This window comes from Hippichthys cyanospilos, chromosome 8, assembly GCF_059441005.1.
Source record: "Hippichthys cyanospilos isolate Australia breed blue-spotted pipefish chromosome 8, RoL_Hcya_1.0, whole genome shotgun sequence".
NCBI lineage: Eukaryota > Metazoa > Chordata > Actinopteri > Syngnathiformes > Syngnathidae > Hippichthys > Hippichthys cyanospilos.
Genome location: NC_142376.1, coordinates 19,254,984 through 19,273,557, shown reverse-complemented (window position 1 = coordinate 19,273,557; position 18,574 = coordinate 19,254,984). Strand labels below are relative to the sequence as shown.

Here is an 18,574-nt window from a genome sequence, read left to right as displayed (position 1 = left end):
TCTCCTTACAAACTCTTCTCCTGCCTTGGCTCTGTAGAGTGGCTATGGTGTGCACACATCTCCTCCTCACTCAGTCCCACTCTGCTCTGTTTGCCTAAAGAGAGAGGGAACAGGAGGAAAGTGCAGAATGAAAAGAAGTCTCTTTCTCTGTCTCTCTTCAATACACACATACACACCAGTCATCCATCACAAGGATCTACAAATAGCAGACCCCCATGACCCCTACTCCTCCTCGCACAGTATACATCTCCCCTGAACGCCCTCTCATTCTCAAGATCCCTCTTTCATTACTTGGATTCTATTCACCATCCACACCAACTCCACATATCTTTAACTTTCTATTCCCTCCCAATTCACTTTATTTTCTCTCAGATTGTCTCCAGGCGTAGCCCTAAGAGAGCAGCACCTAACCTGCATGACACTGCATAACCCCTGCTTGAACGGTTTAGGATTATATACCAATTGTGAAATATGTTTTTCAGTCAAGTACTTCCTAATCACCGCAAAGCATTTTTGGATTTTGAGGTGAGGTGAGACTTAAAACAATGTCGTATTCTATCCGTGACTGATTTAATGAATTTGGAACTACATTTGAAGCAGTATCTTGACATATTTTACTCAGTAACTTCTGAAGATAAAATCTTCCGACGTAGTTCTGGCTTGTCTGCTGTAAAATTGCCAAAACGTCATGACAATGTGCATGCATATAAAACTTATACAAAGCCATGCATTTTGCAAATCACGCGCTTCACAATTTAGCAGTTACACCATGTTCGTTAATTTGCCCTTCATTTGAAAAGGATAATATACAGTTGCTATCACAGCATTAAAAAAATAAAAGCTGCAGATAGTGTTGGGAGTAATGCTTTACAAAAGTAATGTAATTACTGTAATGGCGTACGTTTTACAGTAACGCATTAATGCAATATTACACACAAACAAACTATTTTTTTAATTTTCATAAAAAAACTATTGTAACTCACTTGTAATCTCACATACCTTATCGAGTGCCTGAATGTACCACAGAGAGGCACTCATAACCACATTTGAGAAACAACTTCCAATATAGATCACTATTCATATAAATGAGAAGATTAAGATAAGCAGCATTTGTGGACTATCTCTGGGTTTACATTTAATTCATAATATCATTCAAGCAATGGACAGACATTTACTTTCAACAACTTATTTCAACTCTTTCCTTTTCATTGATTTGTGCTAGAGAAACAATGAATGCGGTTTTGGGCTGTGCTCGGGGCTTGTATAGGACGCTCTGAACACTGATATGTGTTTGATCTAGGTGGCCAAAATGTTAAGTGAAATCTTATTTGATATTCACCACTAACCACAGCACTTTGCCGCCACTTCCAATAAGGGCTCCACTCAGACAATGGCTGTTTACTCGACATGTAAAAATGTGAAATACTACACTTACAAATTGTTCAGTATTTATTAACTTAAACAATGTCTATTTTACTAATAGTAAAATGTTCACAAATTACCTACCTGGCTTTAGACAGTGTCATGCTACAGAGTTTATCCCTCTCAATATTAAACACAGCCCAACGAATCTAATTCATTGGCAGATGCATGGAAGAAAAAAAAGTGGGAGAACAGAACATGCACATGCAGGTGTACTTATGGATACTTCTGTTTGGAGAGGGGGGGATCCATGTGTCTCGGTTAAAATGTCAGCATGGTGTAGATATCCCTAATTAAAGAGGAAACAGTGGTGTTTAGTGGTAATGGGTTGAGGGGGAAACATCATTCTACTTTAAGAATGCTCACAAAACACAACAGGAATGATTATGGCGTTCTCAATGCTGTGAGAGGACAATAATTTACAATTAGACTAGAAAACAGACTGCAAAGCAAAGGCTTGTCTTATTTAACTTGCAGGACAAAGTGCATAATATTGTAAGAAACAACAAAATTGTTGTATTAGTTGAAAACACACTCCCTTTATTTAGTCCAGAATGAATACAAATGAGTTCAAATTCATTTTTAAAGTCAATTGCATTGTGTAAAATTTTAGTTGGTTTTAACAATGAAACGACATTTCACTATTTACACATGCACAGCACACGTGGCACAGACCTTGCAATCAGTTTGTCTGACCCATGTTCACACTGACTTTGAAAAGTTGGTCAATAAAAACCCATGTAGCAAAACAATACAATAGTGTCGCTAATATGGACATCCCCTTATATATTTTTACACAGCATGAGCAAGCAGTGCCGCTCTCACCAAGATTTACATGGATCCCATAATGACACCCTGTGACATTCCTCCTGCATCCACCCACACACCTTCAACTAATTAATTGCTAACTGCAAAGACGTTGGTTACAGTTAAAGGTCAAGCTTTTTTGCATCCCTATAATTATTATTACTGTATTTCTATTTGTGGTTTTCATGGTTTTCAGGCTGGGATTCATCTAAATTTCTTCGGATTTTATTTGGCATTCTCGATATTAAGTCATCACCATCTTCAATCTTATCGACTGCCGTGGATTAACTGATTCAAAAAAATATTTTAGGGCCATAATAGGAATAATATTATCTAAAGTTCGTTCAGAGAACACAGCGGTTGTATTCATTAGAGTATGTCTGTACTGCTTTTCATTTTTTTCTTAAAAAAATATTTTATCAGTTGTGTTGTAAAGTGATATTTAATTGAAAGCATGATATCCATTGCAACTCGACAGCGCTCCTTGGTGGCCACAGTAGCAATTGTCATTTACTCGAAATGAAGAAACGTCTAAGAAAAAGAGTATTGTTCAGGCCTCTAGGGGCGTCATTAAACCTAATACGTACTGTACTGGGGCACAAAAAATACATGAGACCGCGAGAAGTGCATGAACAAAAAGAGAGGAAAAAAAACAACATTCACACTTATTTCAGCACCATTTTGCTCCAAAGGATTTGCTTAGCATGATGCATTTTAATTGTAATTGTGAACATAAAATAACAGTGTATGGGTTACTTCCCCTAGTTAGGGAAATAAAATAAAAAATAAAAAAGAGAGTTAATGTATTGGCACAATTCAAAATTACAATCATGCATCTTAACAGCTCCTTATCCTCATTTGGGTAGAATGGAAGCATATCATTTTAAAACACCGAAGCAAGATTTGAGAAAAACATATTTATTCAGATTATGTGTATATACAAAATTATTTACACATACGATTGTGTTTATTACAAATACAAAAACCTTTCTTCCAATGCACAAGAAATCTTCCAAAAATCAAATTTCAACAGCAAATTAAGCAACATAGTCATAAAACTCTTTAACTCATAGACTTGTAATTTCTGCTTGCGTTATCCCAGCATCCTTTGCCATGGCATAGAAATGACCTTGTTTTTCAAGCAGATTACTTGGAGAATCAAACTCCACTATCCTACCAGCATCAAGTACCATCACCCTGTGGACAAGGACCACAAATCATGAGTTTTCATGGACCACATGTAGCGTGAGCAAAATTGAAAAGAACCAACCTTGAGCTATCCATGATGCTGTGTAGACGATGGGCGATAGTGAGAACGGTGCAGTGTGCAAATTCTTTCCTGATGGTTGTTTGGATCAGGTTGTCTGTCTCCAGGTCCACTGCTGCCGTAGCCTCGTCCAGGATTAAGATGCGGGACTTCCTGAGCAAGGCCCGGGCTAGACACAGCAGCTGCCTTTGTCCAACACTGAGAGATTGTTTCAGGTGCATGTTAGCAATACAAAAACTTTGTTACATTGTTTTGTCCATTTTTTTTTCTAAATCATTCTACAAGCATTTATTTTGAAGAATATTGTCATAAGATGTGTTTGAAATGCCAGGAAAGTATTTGTGATAATGATTGCTGTATACTGTATGAAACCCTATGTTTGAAGTTAAACTACAAATATAAAATCCTCACCCCCCCCAAAAAAAAAATACTCAATTTTGACTGACTTGCTTAATATTTGTTATATGTCACAGTTAACATCCTTACGAACTGAGCAAATAGTACACATTTGAACTTTGCTAAGATGTGTATTCAGTTATGCAGATATGTAGTTAGCTAAAATTCACCTCAGGTTCTCTCCTCCCTCCGCAACCTCATGTTGTAAACCCTCCTGCAGCCCTGCCACATACTCCTTGAGATGGGAGAGCTCCAAAACCTTCCAGAGATCTTCATCACTGGATCTATCAAAGGGATCCAGGTTCATCCTCAAGGTTCCAGAGAACAAGACTGGATCCTGCACAGAGTCGAAGGGGTCAGTGCTCAGTACTTGTATCTTGCCGTGACGTTTGGGTTTATGTGTACCTGTGGTATGATAGTAAGGTTGTTTCTTAAGTCATGTAGACCTATTTCGGAAATATCAACACCATCTATAAGGATACGACCCTCAGCAGCTTCAATAATTCGAAACAAGCAGTTGGTCAAACTGGATTTCCCTGCTCCTGTGCGACCCACGATGCCAATCTGTGAGCGAATGGATACAATATGAAAAAGTGAGAAATGCAAATTATATTAAAAATTAAAACCACGTACAAACCTTCTCAGTGGAGCCTATATCACAGGAGATACCATGAAGTACCAGATCCAAACCAGGTCGATAACGGACCTTGTAGTTTTCAAACTGTAGTCTTCCTGCATCAGGCCATTTCTCTGATGGCCGAGTGTCAGTCACCCACTTGGCCTTAGTGCACAGAAATCTCACATTATAAATGTGTATAATGTGTGCATAAATGTGTATTTGTATGCATTTTGTAATAATACTAACAATGCTGCTGGTTCATTACAATGATGAAAAAATGAACGCAAACGAGCAAGAAACAAAGCAGCGTATTGAAAATAAGGCAAGTAGCTTACAGGACACAATGATGTATAATGATGTATAATATGTATAATGATGATGTATAATAATGATGTATAATATGTTCAAGCAACATTAGCAATCATTTAAAAATTTCGAATACGCATTTATATACGTTGATCAAAAGGTACCTGCTGACCTCATGTTCGAATCATCAGCAAAATATAAAAAAAAACAAAAAAAACACTGGTGTAAAGATGCTATATAAATAACAACTTAAACATGGAGGGGTAACTTTCTGGTATTATCAAGAGAAGGATTAAGTCGGTGAGTCCACACTGAATGTTCAGGCACAAAACGCCACTGCGTACTTTAATAAATCATGGAGTACATACAGATATAAAGCTATACGGCTGTATAGTTAGATACTACTGACTCATCAAATCTCATCTTCTCGGATCGGGAGAGGCTGGTATTGAGAGCGCAGTAATGTGGGAACGAAGTAAAATAACACTTCGGGGTATTTTTGTCAAGGAAATAGCAATCTTAGGTTTCAAAACTGCCAAAAGATTCTTTTGCATGATACAAACCCTTTAAATTAAATGCGCAAAACCTACAATTGCTGTTTCAACAAATAAAGCATGGGCTGTAGTCAGTGTCAGATAAAGTACTTTGACATGGACATACCTCATTTTCAATGATGCTATATTCACTCACTCTCTCCACAGCGACAATGTTGGTCTCTAGCTCTGACGTCATCCGAACAAGCCAGTTCAGGGTTTGGGTTACCTAAAAATCCCAGTTCAGGAACAGAATTCACATCACAAGAGCTTGGCCAACCACTACTGTCATCAGTACCGTTGACAAAGTGTGACTTACATTAAGGGAGTATGATATGGAGAGCCCAACCAGACCACTGTCCAGTCTATCTCTGGAAATAACCGCAAGCAGAGCAGCAAAAAACACCACTAGATTCCCCACAAATTCCAGTCGAATTGCCAGCCATCTGTACATGGAAAGTACATGAAAAAGGCCATCTCCATTAAATGACACTCGTCGTCGATCACTCGTAGTGATGACCCATTTAACTCTACCTGTTCGATACAATCCATGGATAGACAGTCTTTAGGTTTTCATCCATGGTGGCCTCATTATGCTGGAGGAACCTTTCTTGATGGCCGTAAGCTCTTATCACAGACAGGCCAGACACAGTCTCTCCAAAGTGAGAGTAAATGGGTGAGCGAGAAACTGAGTCGAGTCGGCGTAACTGCCTTGATGTTGCGACATAGAAGCGCTGGGTGAAGATTTCAAGTCAAGAGAGAAAAAAATGCATTGAATAAAAGGAAAATGCAAAACTCATTTTTGAACAGTAATTAAATCTCTTGGTACATTAAAAATTATACATATATACATATATATATATATATATATATATATATATATATATATATATATATATATATATATATATATATATATATATATATATATATATATATATACATACATACATATATATATATATATATATATATATATTAAATATATATATATTTAATATATATAAATATAAATATATTATATATATATATTAAAAATTATACATATATACATATATATATATATATATATATATATATATATATATATATATATATATATATATATATATATATATAGCTTCCTGAAAAACAAACTCACTAAGCTCCAAGTTATCCATGGTAAGAGTGACATTACCTACAGTAGGTACAGTATAATCCTTTGCCTTGTTTCAAAACAGTTAAAGCCTTAGAAGTGGTTTGAGTTCACTTTTTGTTATTATTATTGTATCTTGTTTTTGCACAATGGCACTCCCACCTGGACAAAGAAGTAAATCACTGCCAGCGGAATGATGACGATAGTGAAAAAGGGCGTGGCCAGACAGATGACAAAAAGCGTCCCCAGCACACCCAAGAGACACAAGATCCAAGATCGGAAGGACTGAGGGATGGCTTCATCGATTGTAAAGATATCCTAATGGACAGAAAAAATACTACAACTATAGCCAGTGCTTCGAGAGAAGAAAAGTAAACAAGACCACTGTGGATTCTACAAGTTTAGCGTAGGCCAAACCTTTGCAAAGCGGTTGACCACCCTTCCAATGGGCGTGGTGTCAAAGAAGAGCATTGGAGCACGCAGTATATTGTTGAGCAGCCTTGAATGCAGAATTCCAGAAGCTATAACGGAGGCGTTGGCCAGTAGCAGAGTACCAAGGAATACAAAGAGGCCTGCCAGAAAAAGAGTTCCATATCTGTGTTGAATATATCATTAAGAAACAACCGTTTTAAAATTATTCCTTGTACTTGTAATGGTTACCCTGAACTATTCCCAGCGCTCCAAACACCCCCACTCTGGTGTCTCTCTTTTCTGCAGGGTATGTCTTGTTGTAGTACTCCACTGCATCGTTAGTCCAGTCACTGAGCCAGATATTCTGGCCAATGAATGCAATGTTCTGGATAAAGTACACCAGGAAGACTGCAGCGGTATATCCCCAGCCCATGGACCTCAGGTATTGGAGATACACTGAAAATTTCACCTGGAGGTCAAACAAAGGGACATTTACTTTTCAGATCTGCATAATGTCATTTCTTACTTTATTTGTGTGATAAAATTGAACACAAAAAGCACTGAAACTACCTGTCCTGTTTCCATAGCTTCCTTCTCGATTAGCCGTTGGCCTTTGTTTATTTCTGCCACATTTTCAGATTTCCTTGTAGAGCCGTCTCTTGTCACTCTAAAGCTTCAATGGACAAAGCATTCTCATATATACAATCATTTATTTTATCAGCCACTTCTCCATAATGATCCTATACCTGCTGTTGCGCTTGCTGCGGCGGATGCTGTTTTCCCTTTTTAGAGTTGCAGTTACAGTGTCTTCTAATGGCAAGTCCGGTTGGGTGTCATCTCCTTCAGGAACCATGTCCTCATCTGCAACACCGTGGCTATGCTCTGAAGAGGCATGCATTATTATTTTAGTGATGGCAATTATAATTTATTGCCCTCTTAATTTTAACAAATCATATATTTTAAGAATCCTCCAGATTTCACTTTGTAATGTCTTTATTTTTGTGATCATCAATAATAGTTGTATTGATACCTCCTTTAAAATATAAATAGCATTTCTTCACAGTGACTGTGTTCAAATTTGCACAAGATACTAACTGAATTGTAGCTTGCTAGTTTGTCAAACAGAATTACGTACTTGTTCTGAGACATATTGAGAACATTTTAATAGAACATCTCATTCTAATAGATTACACTTTAGCTCAGGCAGTCATTCTTCACATTGAGGCAGAAAGATGAAAGTACCTGATTCAGACTTGGCGGATTTTTTATGATCACTTTGCTCTTTGGCATATGTGTCCAAAAATTCAGAAAAGGCGCCTTTGCTAGCACGGAGGCTGTTGTAGGATCCAACTTCAGAAATCACTCCGTCGACCAGGACAACAATTTCACCCACATGAGGCAGGAAGCTCACTCCATGAGTTACTAAAATTCGTGTCTGCATCAATAAAGATTCAAAGTGAAAACTGAAAATGCTGGAGGAACACTCGGAAAACTTATAATACATACATGGCAGTTACATTAGCATTGCTTTTTAATGATGCAAAATAATTGCCCTGCATGCGTCATACCACATGGATAGCAAATGATAGTTGTTATGGCAAGAGAGGCATACACGGACCTTATCTTTGAGAATTCCATTAGGTCCGATCACTTTGTCAAAAAGGTGCTTCCCTACATGAGAGTCCACAGCAGACAAGGGGTCATCCAGCAGATAAATGTCAGCCTGACTGTATGCTGCCCTGGCCAAGCTCACGCGTTGCTTCTGACCCCCTGACAGGTTGATCCCCTTTTACAAAAGAATGAATTAACAATAATACACAATGTAAGACCAACATTTTTTAAAAGCCACTTTTTACGTGTGTTTGCGTGTTGTTCTTTTCTGTGTTCAGTCTTAGTGAACACAGATCAAAAGTTCACGCACAAACACGGCGCAAAAACAGCAAACATCTTTTGTTTTTTGTGACTGTTGACACTGTTCTTACTTTCTCCCCAATCTCAGTCATGTCACCCCCTGGTAGAAGCTCTAGATCTGGAGCCAAGGCACAGGCCTTAATCACCTCCTGATAGCGTTTCTCCTCAAGGGGAGAACCAAACAAAATGTTATCCCTCAGGGTGGCATTTTGGATCCATGCTTGCTGGGGTACAAAGGCAAGAGAACCCTGCAAGAGAAGATAAAACAAATAGCTACAATTCTTAGAAAATATCCAACTTCATTGCCTATGTGCTTTCTCATAATTTACTGTTAAATATGGAAAAACTTCAACAGCCTATACAAAGATTGTTTTAAGAAAATATTGAATTGGTGAGTGAAATGAGTGTTGGCGCAGAGTAAGTATGTGTATTAAGAATTGAGAGTCACCACCTGGGATTTGAAGCGGTTTAAATGAGACTGGGGAATTGAGCAATTCTTGCTGCGTGTATGTATGTTATTCATCAACAGACGCTACAGCTGATTGTTTACAACTTATCTTGTAGCAGAGGTGTGACGTCATGCATGCTGCGATCATGACATGTCGATCAAGTGGTGAAAGGAGACTTAAATTTCCTCTTTTTTTATCTTTGACCGCTTCAAACAATGTAAAAGCGTTATGTTTCTATTATTGTCAATGTTTTGTGTAATGTTTTGTATTACTATTCAAGTTCTTATGTTATATGTCCCCTAAAGTGCTTTGTTAAAGCTAAAGCAATGCTTTTGTAGTTTAATCAAAATACGAATTACGGTTTTAAAAACTGAGAGTAAGCATTTAACTCGGGATTAAATAACCCTGTGAAAAAGAGATAAAAACAAAAATTAAAATATTGCCGACAATGATAACTAGTTTTTAGAATAACTGTACTGTATATGGGTTATCCGATATTTGTTTTTGCAACGTGTATTAGAACTGCAGACATGGATATTTTCTGTTGGAGCTGTTGGTGAAGCTGTGAGGAGACAACATGGGCAGAACAGCATGGTTTCTCATCTGCACCCCCTACAAAGCATCAAGGTGGTCTTTGTGTTCCTGACAAAGAAGATCACAGCATGGAAGCGAACCTACACCCCCCACTATCACAAACTGATTGTTTGCATTGTTGCCAAGACCTCTCCCCTAAACCCTTTAGGGCAGCAATGGGGTTTGTACCTAGGGCCATCCCAAATGAATAAATAGGGAGTGGAAAGGATCTGTAACCAGACCGGAAGGAGATCTGAGAAGGTCAGGTTCCTGTCCGCTCTCCTTGCAAGAAAGAAAACCTTGTCTTCCTCCTGTATGTTGTTTATTAAATGTTCTAGGTTGCTTGAACCTAACACAAATCATTTGTATTCATTGTACGCATTCTATCACGCCTATTACTTTTAACATTCATAGTTTAATGTCAATATAATATCCATATATTTTTGATAATGATCTTCTTTTTATTTAGTTTTTCAAAGTAAAATATGAGTGACAGTGATAAGGACTTTTACAAGAGGTGTCACCTGAATATTGATGAAACCTTTGGTGCTATGCATTTCTCCCAGAATGGCTGACATCAAAGAGGACTTGCCCGAGCCGACAGCTCCTACGACTGCAACCAGTCGACCTGGCTTGACGTCCAAACTGACACTAGAAAATAGACACCAGAAAAGGTTCATTAAGAATTAAAATAAATATGCTATTATATACATGTTGTGGATGTGTTCAATGCAGAATTTATACTTTTTAAGTTGGGGCTCGGCATCTTTTTCCCATGAAAAGGAACCATTGCAAACATTAATAGCTGAACCTACAGAGACACAGATTTATTGTACAAATGCCATGGATACCTTTATATTAATTCTGAGAAAGACAAACATACAGAAGCTGGGATCATGGCGCACGATATCACTTTCAAGGTCTTCGCCTCCCAAAAACTTTTCGAGACGCTTCCTGGACACAGTTGTCTACATTGTGAAAGGACAAAGTGAGCCTTGCTGCATTATCTCTGGATGTGTCATTTGACTTTGTGTCCTTACTTGCACAATGGCAGCTATGAGCATGGGCAGCATAGCCAGAGGGAATCGAAGAATGTTGAAGAGCGAGATAGCAGTGAACGCCTTTTCAGCGGTCAGCACGTTGTCTGAACTCACGACTACAAAAACGGCAAAGGTGGCCAACGACACCTGGTACACAAACAGAGTGTGAATGGCTGACACAAACAATATTCTTGTGTCCATCTGCTCATATGCGGCACGTTGACAGGACTGACCACAGCTGGAGCACAACTAAAGATAAACGTGGAGACAGATGTGAGGTACGCAAACTTCTTCATCACATTTAGTTCTTGGCCTCTGATGTCTTCAACCTGAGCTTGAAAAGACGGCTCCCAAGCATACAGCTTCAGAATCTAAAAGGAGAACAAGGAGGAACTTAATAAGTATAGGCTAGGGAGGGAGAACCTCACAGCAACTGTTTCAAACAAGCCCAATGTATTTACAATAATCAACATTTGTGTGTTTGTGGCATGATAATTGTTCACAAATCTAACATTGCCCTCTGGGGATTGTAAATACTGAAAATGCCTTGGTTGAAAAAAAAAAGTTTCCTATGCCCTCAAATACAGTACACAAACTTTGAAAGCAATGTCACATGAGGTAGTTGTACAAAAGAAGGCCCTCTGGTTTAAGAATCTCTGAACTGAGAAGTTTTTGATCCAAGGATCTGACAAAGTACCTATTGTTTTTCAATTTCCTCTTTTATTTTGGATGCTTATTTTTCCTTCTCAGTTTCTTCCTGCTATTGGCCAGCTTCCTTAACTTTGTGGTAATTTCGTCTTCTTAAATACCTGTGTGCAATTATGTCTGGTTGTGCACAAAAATGTTTTCGCCTCAATACTTTTGATTTTGCTTGTCATTGTTCATCTCAGTTGAATGCCTTATCTGCGAAATTGTGATTATGCAAGTTTTACCAGTGATAGTACCCATGAATTCACTGAAGACAGAAACTCACCTTCATCCCATTGAGTATTTCATTCATGATTTTCAGTCTCTTGTCTTTGAATTTCATATTTTCAATCTGAATGGAGGTGACAGAAATGACAGAAGAAAGGAATTTTGGTAGGAAAACGCAACAAAACATTTCAAAAATGAAGTACGTCTATAAAAATATGCCATGCTATGATATTTCGGTATATATGTTTATAACCTGGAATTTTCTAGCCTTGGTGGCTAGCAGTCCATTAATTGGCACCATGAGTATCATGACTAAAAGTCCAGCCAGCACAGAAGGTCCAAGCTCCTGCCATAAGAACACAATGGACAGGATGATCTGCAGGGGGCAGGACCACAGCAGGTGGATGAAGTTTGTCACATCATTGAAGCGCTGAGCATCAGCAGACATCAGGTTCACTGTTTCCCCAACCGTGGACTCTTTACGTGTGTCATTAGACACCACCAGTGCCTTGAAAAAAATGTGTACATAGGGTATATTAGATCACAGCTAACTCATTAAATAGAAGAAAATATACAAAAGTCACAAATAATCAATAGCTATATATATATATATATATATATATATATATATATATATATATATATATATATATATATATATATATATATATATATATATATATATATATATATATATATCAGTACTTACAGCACAATTCCTTGTTAAATTAGTTAATGAATTCTTAATTAGTTCATCTTTATTGATTGTTTTTAAACTGTTTTAATTTTTGTGTTTCCATTTTGATATTATGGTGGGACGCAGGTGACACCTAACAACTGACAGTAACATACTGTCAGTTGTTACATGTCCTTCCATTGATAGGTTTCAAACAGGATGTGAAAGTAAACGCTGAGCACAACAAACCACATTGAGTGGTCCGTCATCCGACAAGAGAAACTCTGCCCTCTACTGTCAACTTGAATACCAGGCCTCGAGGAATTGAACATGATTTCATAGCTCATCTCATTTCTCTTTTTGCCGGGTTTCTGCGACGGTACAAAGGGGAAAGGAGAGTCTCACAAGATATTTGAGATACACCATAAGCTTCTCAAATCATAAGCTTCTCAAACCATGTCTTATGAAGTCAATATGGGTTTGTATCAAACTCACTGGCTCCTTTGTAACTTACAAATAATATTTTGGGTAACATGCATCAGTATATTTTTGTCTTGTCAACATGTCAAAAATCAACTTTCAAAAATGTGTTCGTTATTTTTTTGTTTTGTTGATGATTTGACTAAACTTGAACTGACAACCCATATTTTTTCTGGTTACTATGTTCACAACATGCTAGCTTCATGTTCAAATGTTGAAATAACTAACCCATAGTTGTTTATACTGATTGGCATGTTTGATTGAAGGAGATTATTGCATTTGTTGGCAAAATATGTTGCACATTTTGTCCTAATAAGCGGTTATTTTGTGTTTTGCTTAGTTTGGAATTTGCCCCAGGTTTAATATTTGTCTTACATTATTGCATTAGTACCATCGTGCAGCTCCAAAACAGTGAAGCTGCTTTGAAGGGAGATTTTTGTTGCGCTATAGTTTCAACCTGATATTTTACTTTAAAGCCAAATAGTAATGTAACATGATGATTTCTCACAAATTCCATTGATCTCTGGTTTGCTTTCACCTTTTTGTAAACAGCAGCCATGATAGCAGTCCGGACTTTCATTCCCAGCACAAAGCAGCGCTGGAAGTATTGCTGAAGGAAAAGCGACTGCAGGAGGGCCACCACCAGAAGCAACACTGCATATAGATAACCTTCCCATGCATAACGGCTTTTGTCCTGAGTGAAAGTAATCATCAATCTGGGAACCACAGAGGAAGGCTTGGTGACTCAATGACCCAAAACAATCAATGTTGGTTAAATAACTTGCAAAATCGTGACGATAAAATACTTAAGATTTGTTACTAGTTACTGTCATTTGAAAGCCATTGATATAACACGTTCATTTTTGGACAAATCTGACTTACTTCAGCAGCTGGGGACTGGCAAAGGAGAGAAGGTCCTGCAGAAGTTTGAAGAAGGCCGACTCAAGCAAAACCCCTTTAAATGTCTTGTAGATGGTGGGGATGAGCCATGAGGTGGGATAATTTTCTTCTTCCTTCTTTTTCTTGGTTGTCTTTGTTTTTTTGTCTTCTTTCTTGCCTTTGTCCTCCTAAATCAAAAATAATGGGAGAACTGACTCACAAAGCAATACATATGGCTACATGCAGATCAATAAACAGAATCAATTTGGAGTGCAAGAAAAAAAAATCAACTGTCAGGGTAATGTACATGATTTTTCTCACCATCATCAACACGTCTTGACTAATGCCTTTCCCCAGGCCACTGGAAAGTCCATTGAGAAATGTTTCATTATGGGATTTATTGTTTTGTTTTTTGGCCAGCCTTTTCTGGTAGCGATGCCGAGCTGCGGCAAACTCTGTCTTCATGAAGTGCTGAAATTGCTGGCTGATGTAACCCGTGGAATCTTCCTCATTCAGGGCCCACATGTCTTCCTGAACCAGGGGCTGCCTGTACCCTCGTATCGCCATACTGAAAAGGGCAATGCAGGATGATTTTGCATTCGTGATGTACATTGTACAGCATTGTAAAGCACCAATCTCGTCCATTTTAACAATCTTTAATACAGCATTAATTTTGAATGGACAGATACAGACTTCAGCAATGACATTAATTTGGGTACCAATTGTTTCTATTGGTAGTGATTTATATGTATGTATAAGCATATGTATTACTACTAGCACTACTACTTCCAATAGTGGATTGGGGATTTAATTGTATTTTTTGTGTGCTTTTATAATGTAATCTAATAATTTGAGAAATGTAATGCCAGTTGTATGTGGTCTTTATAAACTTACTAAAATAGCACACCACATTGAGCCCTTGGACCTTTGCACATTAATGCAGTGTATAATTTGTGCTTGCTTTTGTGGTTTTACCTATTAAACCAGTTGAATGTGATTCTGTTCAAAAATGGTGCCCCTGCCTCTGGATTCTAGTAAGGAAAGATAACACTTTAGAGTGTATAAGAGGAACAAAAATGTGGCAAAGGCAAACATATTACTCATCATTTACCTTTTTTACACGCTCCCTTGTTTCTGGAGAGATATCTGCCAAAGCTGAGAGGATGAGTGCAATCACTTCCAGACCAAAAGAGATGCAGACAAGGCAGAATCGAGGGAGGTCAACAATCTCTCCCTGATGGTCATTATGGAATTCATTAAGAGAGTTTGACCAAAAATGACAGGGTTTGGTGATGTGATTTCTCTGGTTGTATTTAAACATTGCTGTAAATTCTTACCTGCCTGAGCGCCTCTCGTATGATTGTCTGCAGAGGGAAAACACCACACAGAACAGCAAGAAACCAAAAGAGGAAGAGAGTGGCAGAATCTATTGATCCTCTTCGTCTTAACCCTTCTTGGCACAGCAGCACCATGACCTTATTTAAAAAAAAAAAAAAAAGGAACAAATTGCAAGCACCCATCATATCACCAAGACAACCGTTCATGAACATACCCATGACCCAGCATAAATGATGGGATTGGTATAGTACACAGTAGGATTCTTTTCTGGCGTAGGTGTGTCTTGAGTCGGCCCGAAGTCCTCTCCAATCGTGAGGGCCAGGCCTGCTATAGCTGTCAGGAACAGCAGAGAAGCAACAGCCTGTTGACAGAAGAGGCATCATATAAACCCATATTCAATACAACACTTATATTCAAAGAGCTTTGAATGATAAAATGAAATATAAAATTTGTATTTGAATTGTGAATGTGAGGTATTACTTGTTTGCAGGTATAGAGTTTGGAGATGTATCTGGTGTCCTTTGTTCTTCTGCAGAGAGTCAGCAGGTGCCACGGGGCACAGATCCACAGGAAGCCCAATGGGATCCACACCAGGACTGTTTGTTCTACACATACTGGCAGATCTGGATCTTCTCTCGCCACGTATGAAGAATTCTGCAGCAAAAACATGAATAAAAATGAGCTACTTCAACAGAGCCAAAGCCCTGGCTATTATGTGTTTCTCAAAAAACATTGAAATCAGGTAGGCATTGCCTATGAGATTTTTTTTCTTTCTTAATTGCTTTATCTAGATAAATTAAAGTGAAATAAATTACTGCACAGAGACAGACAAATCATCATTGTGAATTGAATCTAATGCAGTAGAGCCTGACGGAGTATGAGATTGCATTTCTTTATGAAAGTCAATTCAATTGTTGACAACTGTGCAACCTTTTTTTCTCTTACTTCTATAGAATTGTTCACAGTTGGTAGTTCTAAATTGTTCTAATGTGGTTTTGCCTCAAAATGCTAACATTGATATACTATTTTTTTTTAAATCGTAGGTTTTCAAATTTATATAGTTCACGAGCAATTGCGTAAATTCAATAAAAAAGTCATTTTACTTGAAACAAAGCTATATGTAATGTATGTATATAATGTAATATAATAATTTAAAAGAGAAATTGTATGTTTTTAAGAACACACGTATATTTTTGGAAACGCTTGAAATTTTACAGGTATGAAGAGGTACAATATATTTTTGAGGAAAAAAAATTGTTGGGGAAAGTTTGATATTTTTGATGACAACAAAATGAAGAAATCAGTTACAAGAAAAATTCTTTAATTTTATTTATACTAAAAATTCAAATCTGAACAATATTTGATGAATTGCACTACTATAATTTTCATGTGCTTTACAGGCATGCCAAAACAAGTCAGCAGTTATGATGAGTCATTGCTTACCTAACAGTATTTATTGTCTTGTCACATGTTTACTAAAGTTAACACAAAAAAGCTCATCTTGACTTTGTTTTTTGCACATGAAATACCATTTTTCTTCATTATGTTGTGTCTGATTTATTGTGTGATAACGCGTAATTATTATTACAAGACTCACTTATGAACCTGAGATTTCATTGTTCATTCAGTAGAGTGAAATGTCTGAAGTTGAACACATTCCATTTTGTGATGCTGGTTATCTTCTTAGATGTATGATCAAAAGAAGATTTGGTATTTGGCGTAAACCAGCACAACCTTAATGCCTTCTTAGATGAAACAATTAATTCTTTATTTAACTTTTTAACATCCCTACATGTCATGCGTGAGGAAGTGTGAACCATTGTAAAATAAAAAAATATACAACTTATACTCACACTAACAACTGACATACATGTTTTGAGAGTGATACTGTTACCTAGATATACTGTACTGTGTTTCATTGATATTCATTAGCATGTAATGTTTATTTACATACGTATGATTGGTCCACTGAAACAAATATTTATGTGTTCAGTTAATGGTTGTCTTTTGCAATTTTTCCTAATTTCCAGTAGGGTATCATAAAACTTTTCATTATGACCCTCAATGGCATCAAAAAATTGTTTCAAGATGCTGACCCAACTCAGACATTTGTCCAAGTGTGAGAACAGATTATGAAAGTTACTCCGTTATAGGTAAACACAAAGTCATTCTGCAGCGAAAATAGGCCAGTCACACTCACCCAGAACACGGATCCGCAGTACTCCTCCAAGACAGCAGCACACATGGTCCTTGTGGATGCCCTAAGGCAAACCTTTGAAGACCAGTCAACTTTTGACACCTTGGCCTCCTCGGGCTCAACTCAACAACCCCTCACGCTCCCGTCAGCCCACAGGAAGACAATGGCAGGATATGACGAGCGGGGGACTTTGAGCCATGGGTCTTTAAAAAAAGAAGGCAAAACCTGTGCGCATAGCAAGTGATAATGCGCAAGAAGAAGAATTCAGTCAGGCGCCAATCCTCCTGGTTGCCTTCAATCACAAACACGAGCAACCTTCCTGTTGGGGCGAATGACAAAGCGAAAACACTGCAGTCATTGAGGGAATCCAGTTCGCGCCAGCCAGTCCATGGACACTCCTCCACTCACATGTGTTTAAAGTTCAACCGATCACACAGACCTTCACATAAAAAGAGCAAGCGAGAGAGTGAATGAGAGAGTGAGAGAGAGTGGAAAGCGTTTTACCCAAAATGGAATGTTTTCAAGGAAAGGGTGGGGAATGAGGTCATTAAAGCCCCCCTTTTCCTGTTGTCTTTCTCACTTCTCTGCACCACAAAAACATTTGGGGAACCGTTGTCACATCAGATTAAACTCAAAAAGCCATAAAGTCAAACTCACTTTTACATGACTGCACATTGTCCGCAGATAAGAAAAAAGAAAAGATTGGGGTTGTTGACTGTTAGGTCCAATTCCTGTTTTTTGTTTTTGTTTTCAGTATTCACACTGTATGTATATTATGTTTTTAATTAGCAAACAATAGAGTGAGTGAGAGTTGTGGTGGTTTTTTAGTGTGGTAGTCTTTTAGTTTTTTTTTTCCTTTGTAGCCATGTTCTTCCATGGGATTATTTTCAAACTAATCGGACACAGATGCGTGTGTGTGTGTGTGTGTGTGTGTGTGCGTGTGTGTGTGTGTGTGTGTGTGTGTGTGTGTGTGTGTGTGTGTGTGTGTGTGTGTGTGTGTGCGTGCGTGTGTGCGCATCCATTTTTCAGGACGTCATAAATTCTCATCCCCATATGACACACGTGAATGCCATCATAAATCTGAACACAGCGACAAAGTTACTCTCCAGTTACTTAAATTGCCTGGGATGGACCTGAGGTTAATGATTCGATATTTGATAACACCACATGGTCCACAACTCGGCTGACTCATGAAGTATGTGCAGCCTCAATGGACACGT

At 37.9% G+C, this 18,574-nt stretch overlaps 1 protein-coding gene across 1 annotated transcript; it reads right to left on the bottom strand.

The window, feature by feature from the left end:
* Window positions 1–2,952: 2,952 nt before the first annotated feature.
* On the bottom strand, window positions 2,953–17,758 carry abcc2 (ATP binding cassette subfamily C member 2). Its single transcript, XM_088420906.1, has 32 exons — window positions 17,358–17,758; window positions 15,638–15,811; window positions 15,372–15,518; window positions 15,157–15,294; window positions 14,931–15,053; window positions 14,795–14,850; window positions 14,141–14,387; window positions 13,823–14,007; window positions 13,479–13,656; window positions 12,038–12,292; window positions 11,843–11,908; window positions 11,103–11,240; window positions 10,870–11,016; window positions 10,713–10,797; window positions 10,574–10,640; window positions 10,354–10,480; window positions 8,879–9,055; window positions 8,515–8,682; window positions 8,139–8,331; window positions 7,643–7,778; window positions 7,467–7,569; window positions 7,146–7,365; window positions 6,903–7,057; window positions 6,648–6,803; window positions 5,885–6,084; window positions 5,670–5,796; window positions 5,478–5,579; window positions 4,530–4,673; window positions 4,298–4,456; window positions 4,063–4,229; window positions 3,500–3,694; window positions 2,953–3,426 (listed from the first exon to the last, which is right to left on the bottom strand). Exons 1-32 carry the CDS (start codon window positions 17,400–17,402, stop codon window positions 3,297–3,299), a joined length of 4,710 nt encoding a protein of 1,569 aa, XP_088277032.1. The 5' UTR covers window positions 17,403–17,758; the 3' UTR covers window positions 2,953–3,296.
* Window positions 17,759–18,574: the final 816 nt, after the last annotated feature.

What these genes read in the sequence shown, in the direction of transcription:
- abcc2 (XM_088420906.1), bottom strand. Translation starts at nt 17,402, where the DNA reads ATGTGTGCTGCTGTCTTGGAGGAGTACTGCGGATCCGTGTTCTGG. An exon ending in ACATTCAACTGGTTTAATAG is followed by an intron (nt 14,388 to 14,794) that starts GTAAAACCACAA and finishes TGCCCTTTTCAG; the next exon opens with TATGGCGATACGAGGGTACA. An exon ending in TTAGTTGTGCTCCAGCTGTG is followed by an intron (nt 11,017 to 11,102) that starts GTCAGTCCTGTC and finishes TTTGTGTACCAG; the next exon opens with GTGTCGTTGGCCACCTTTGC.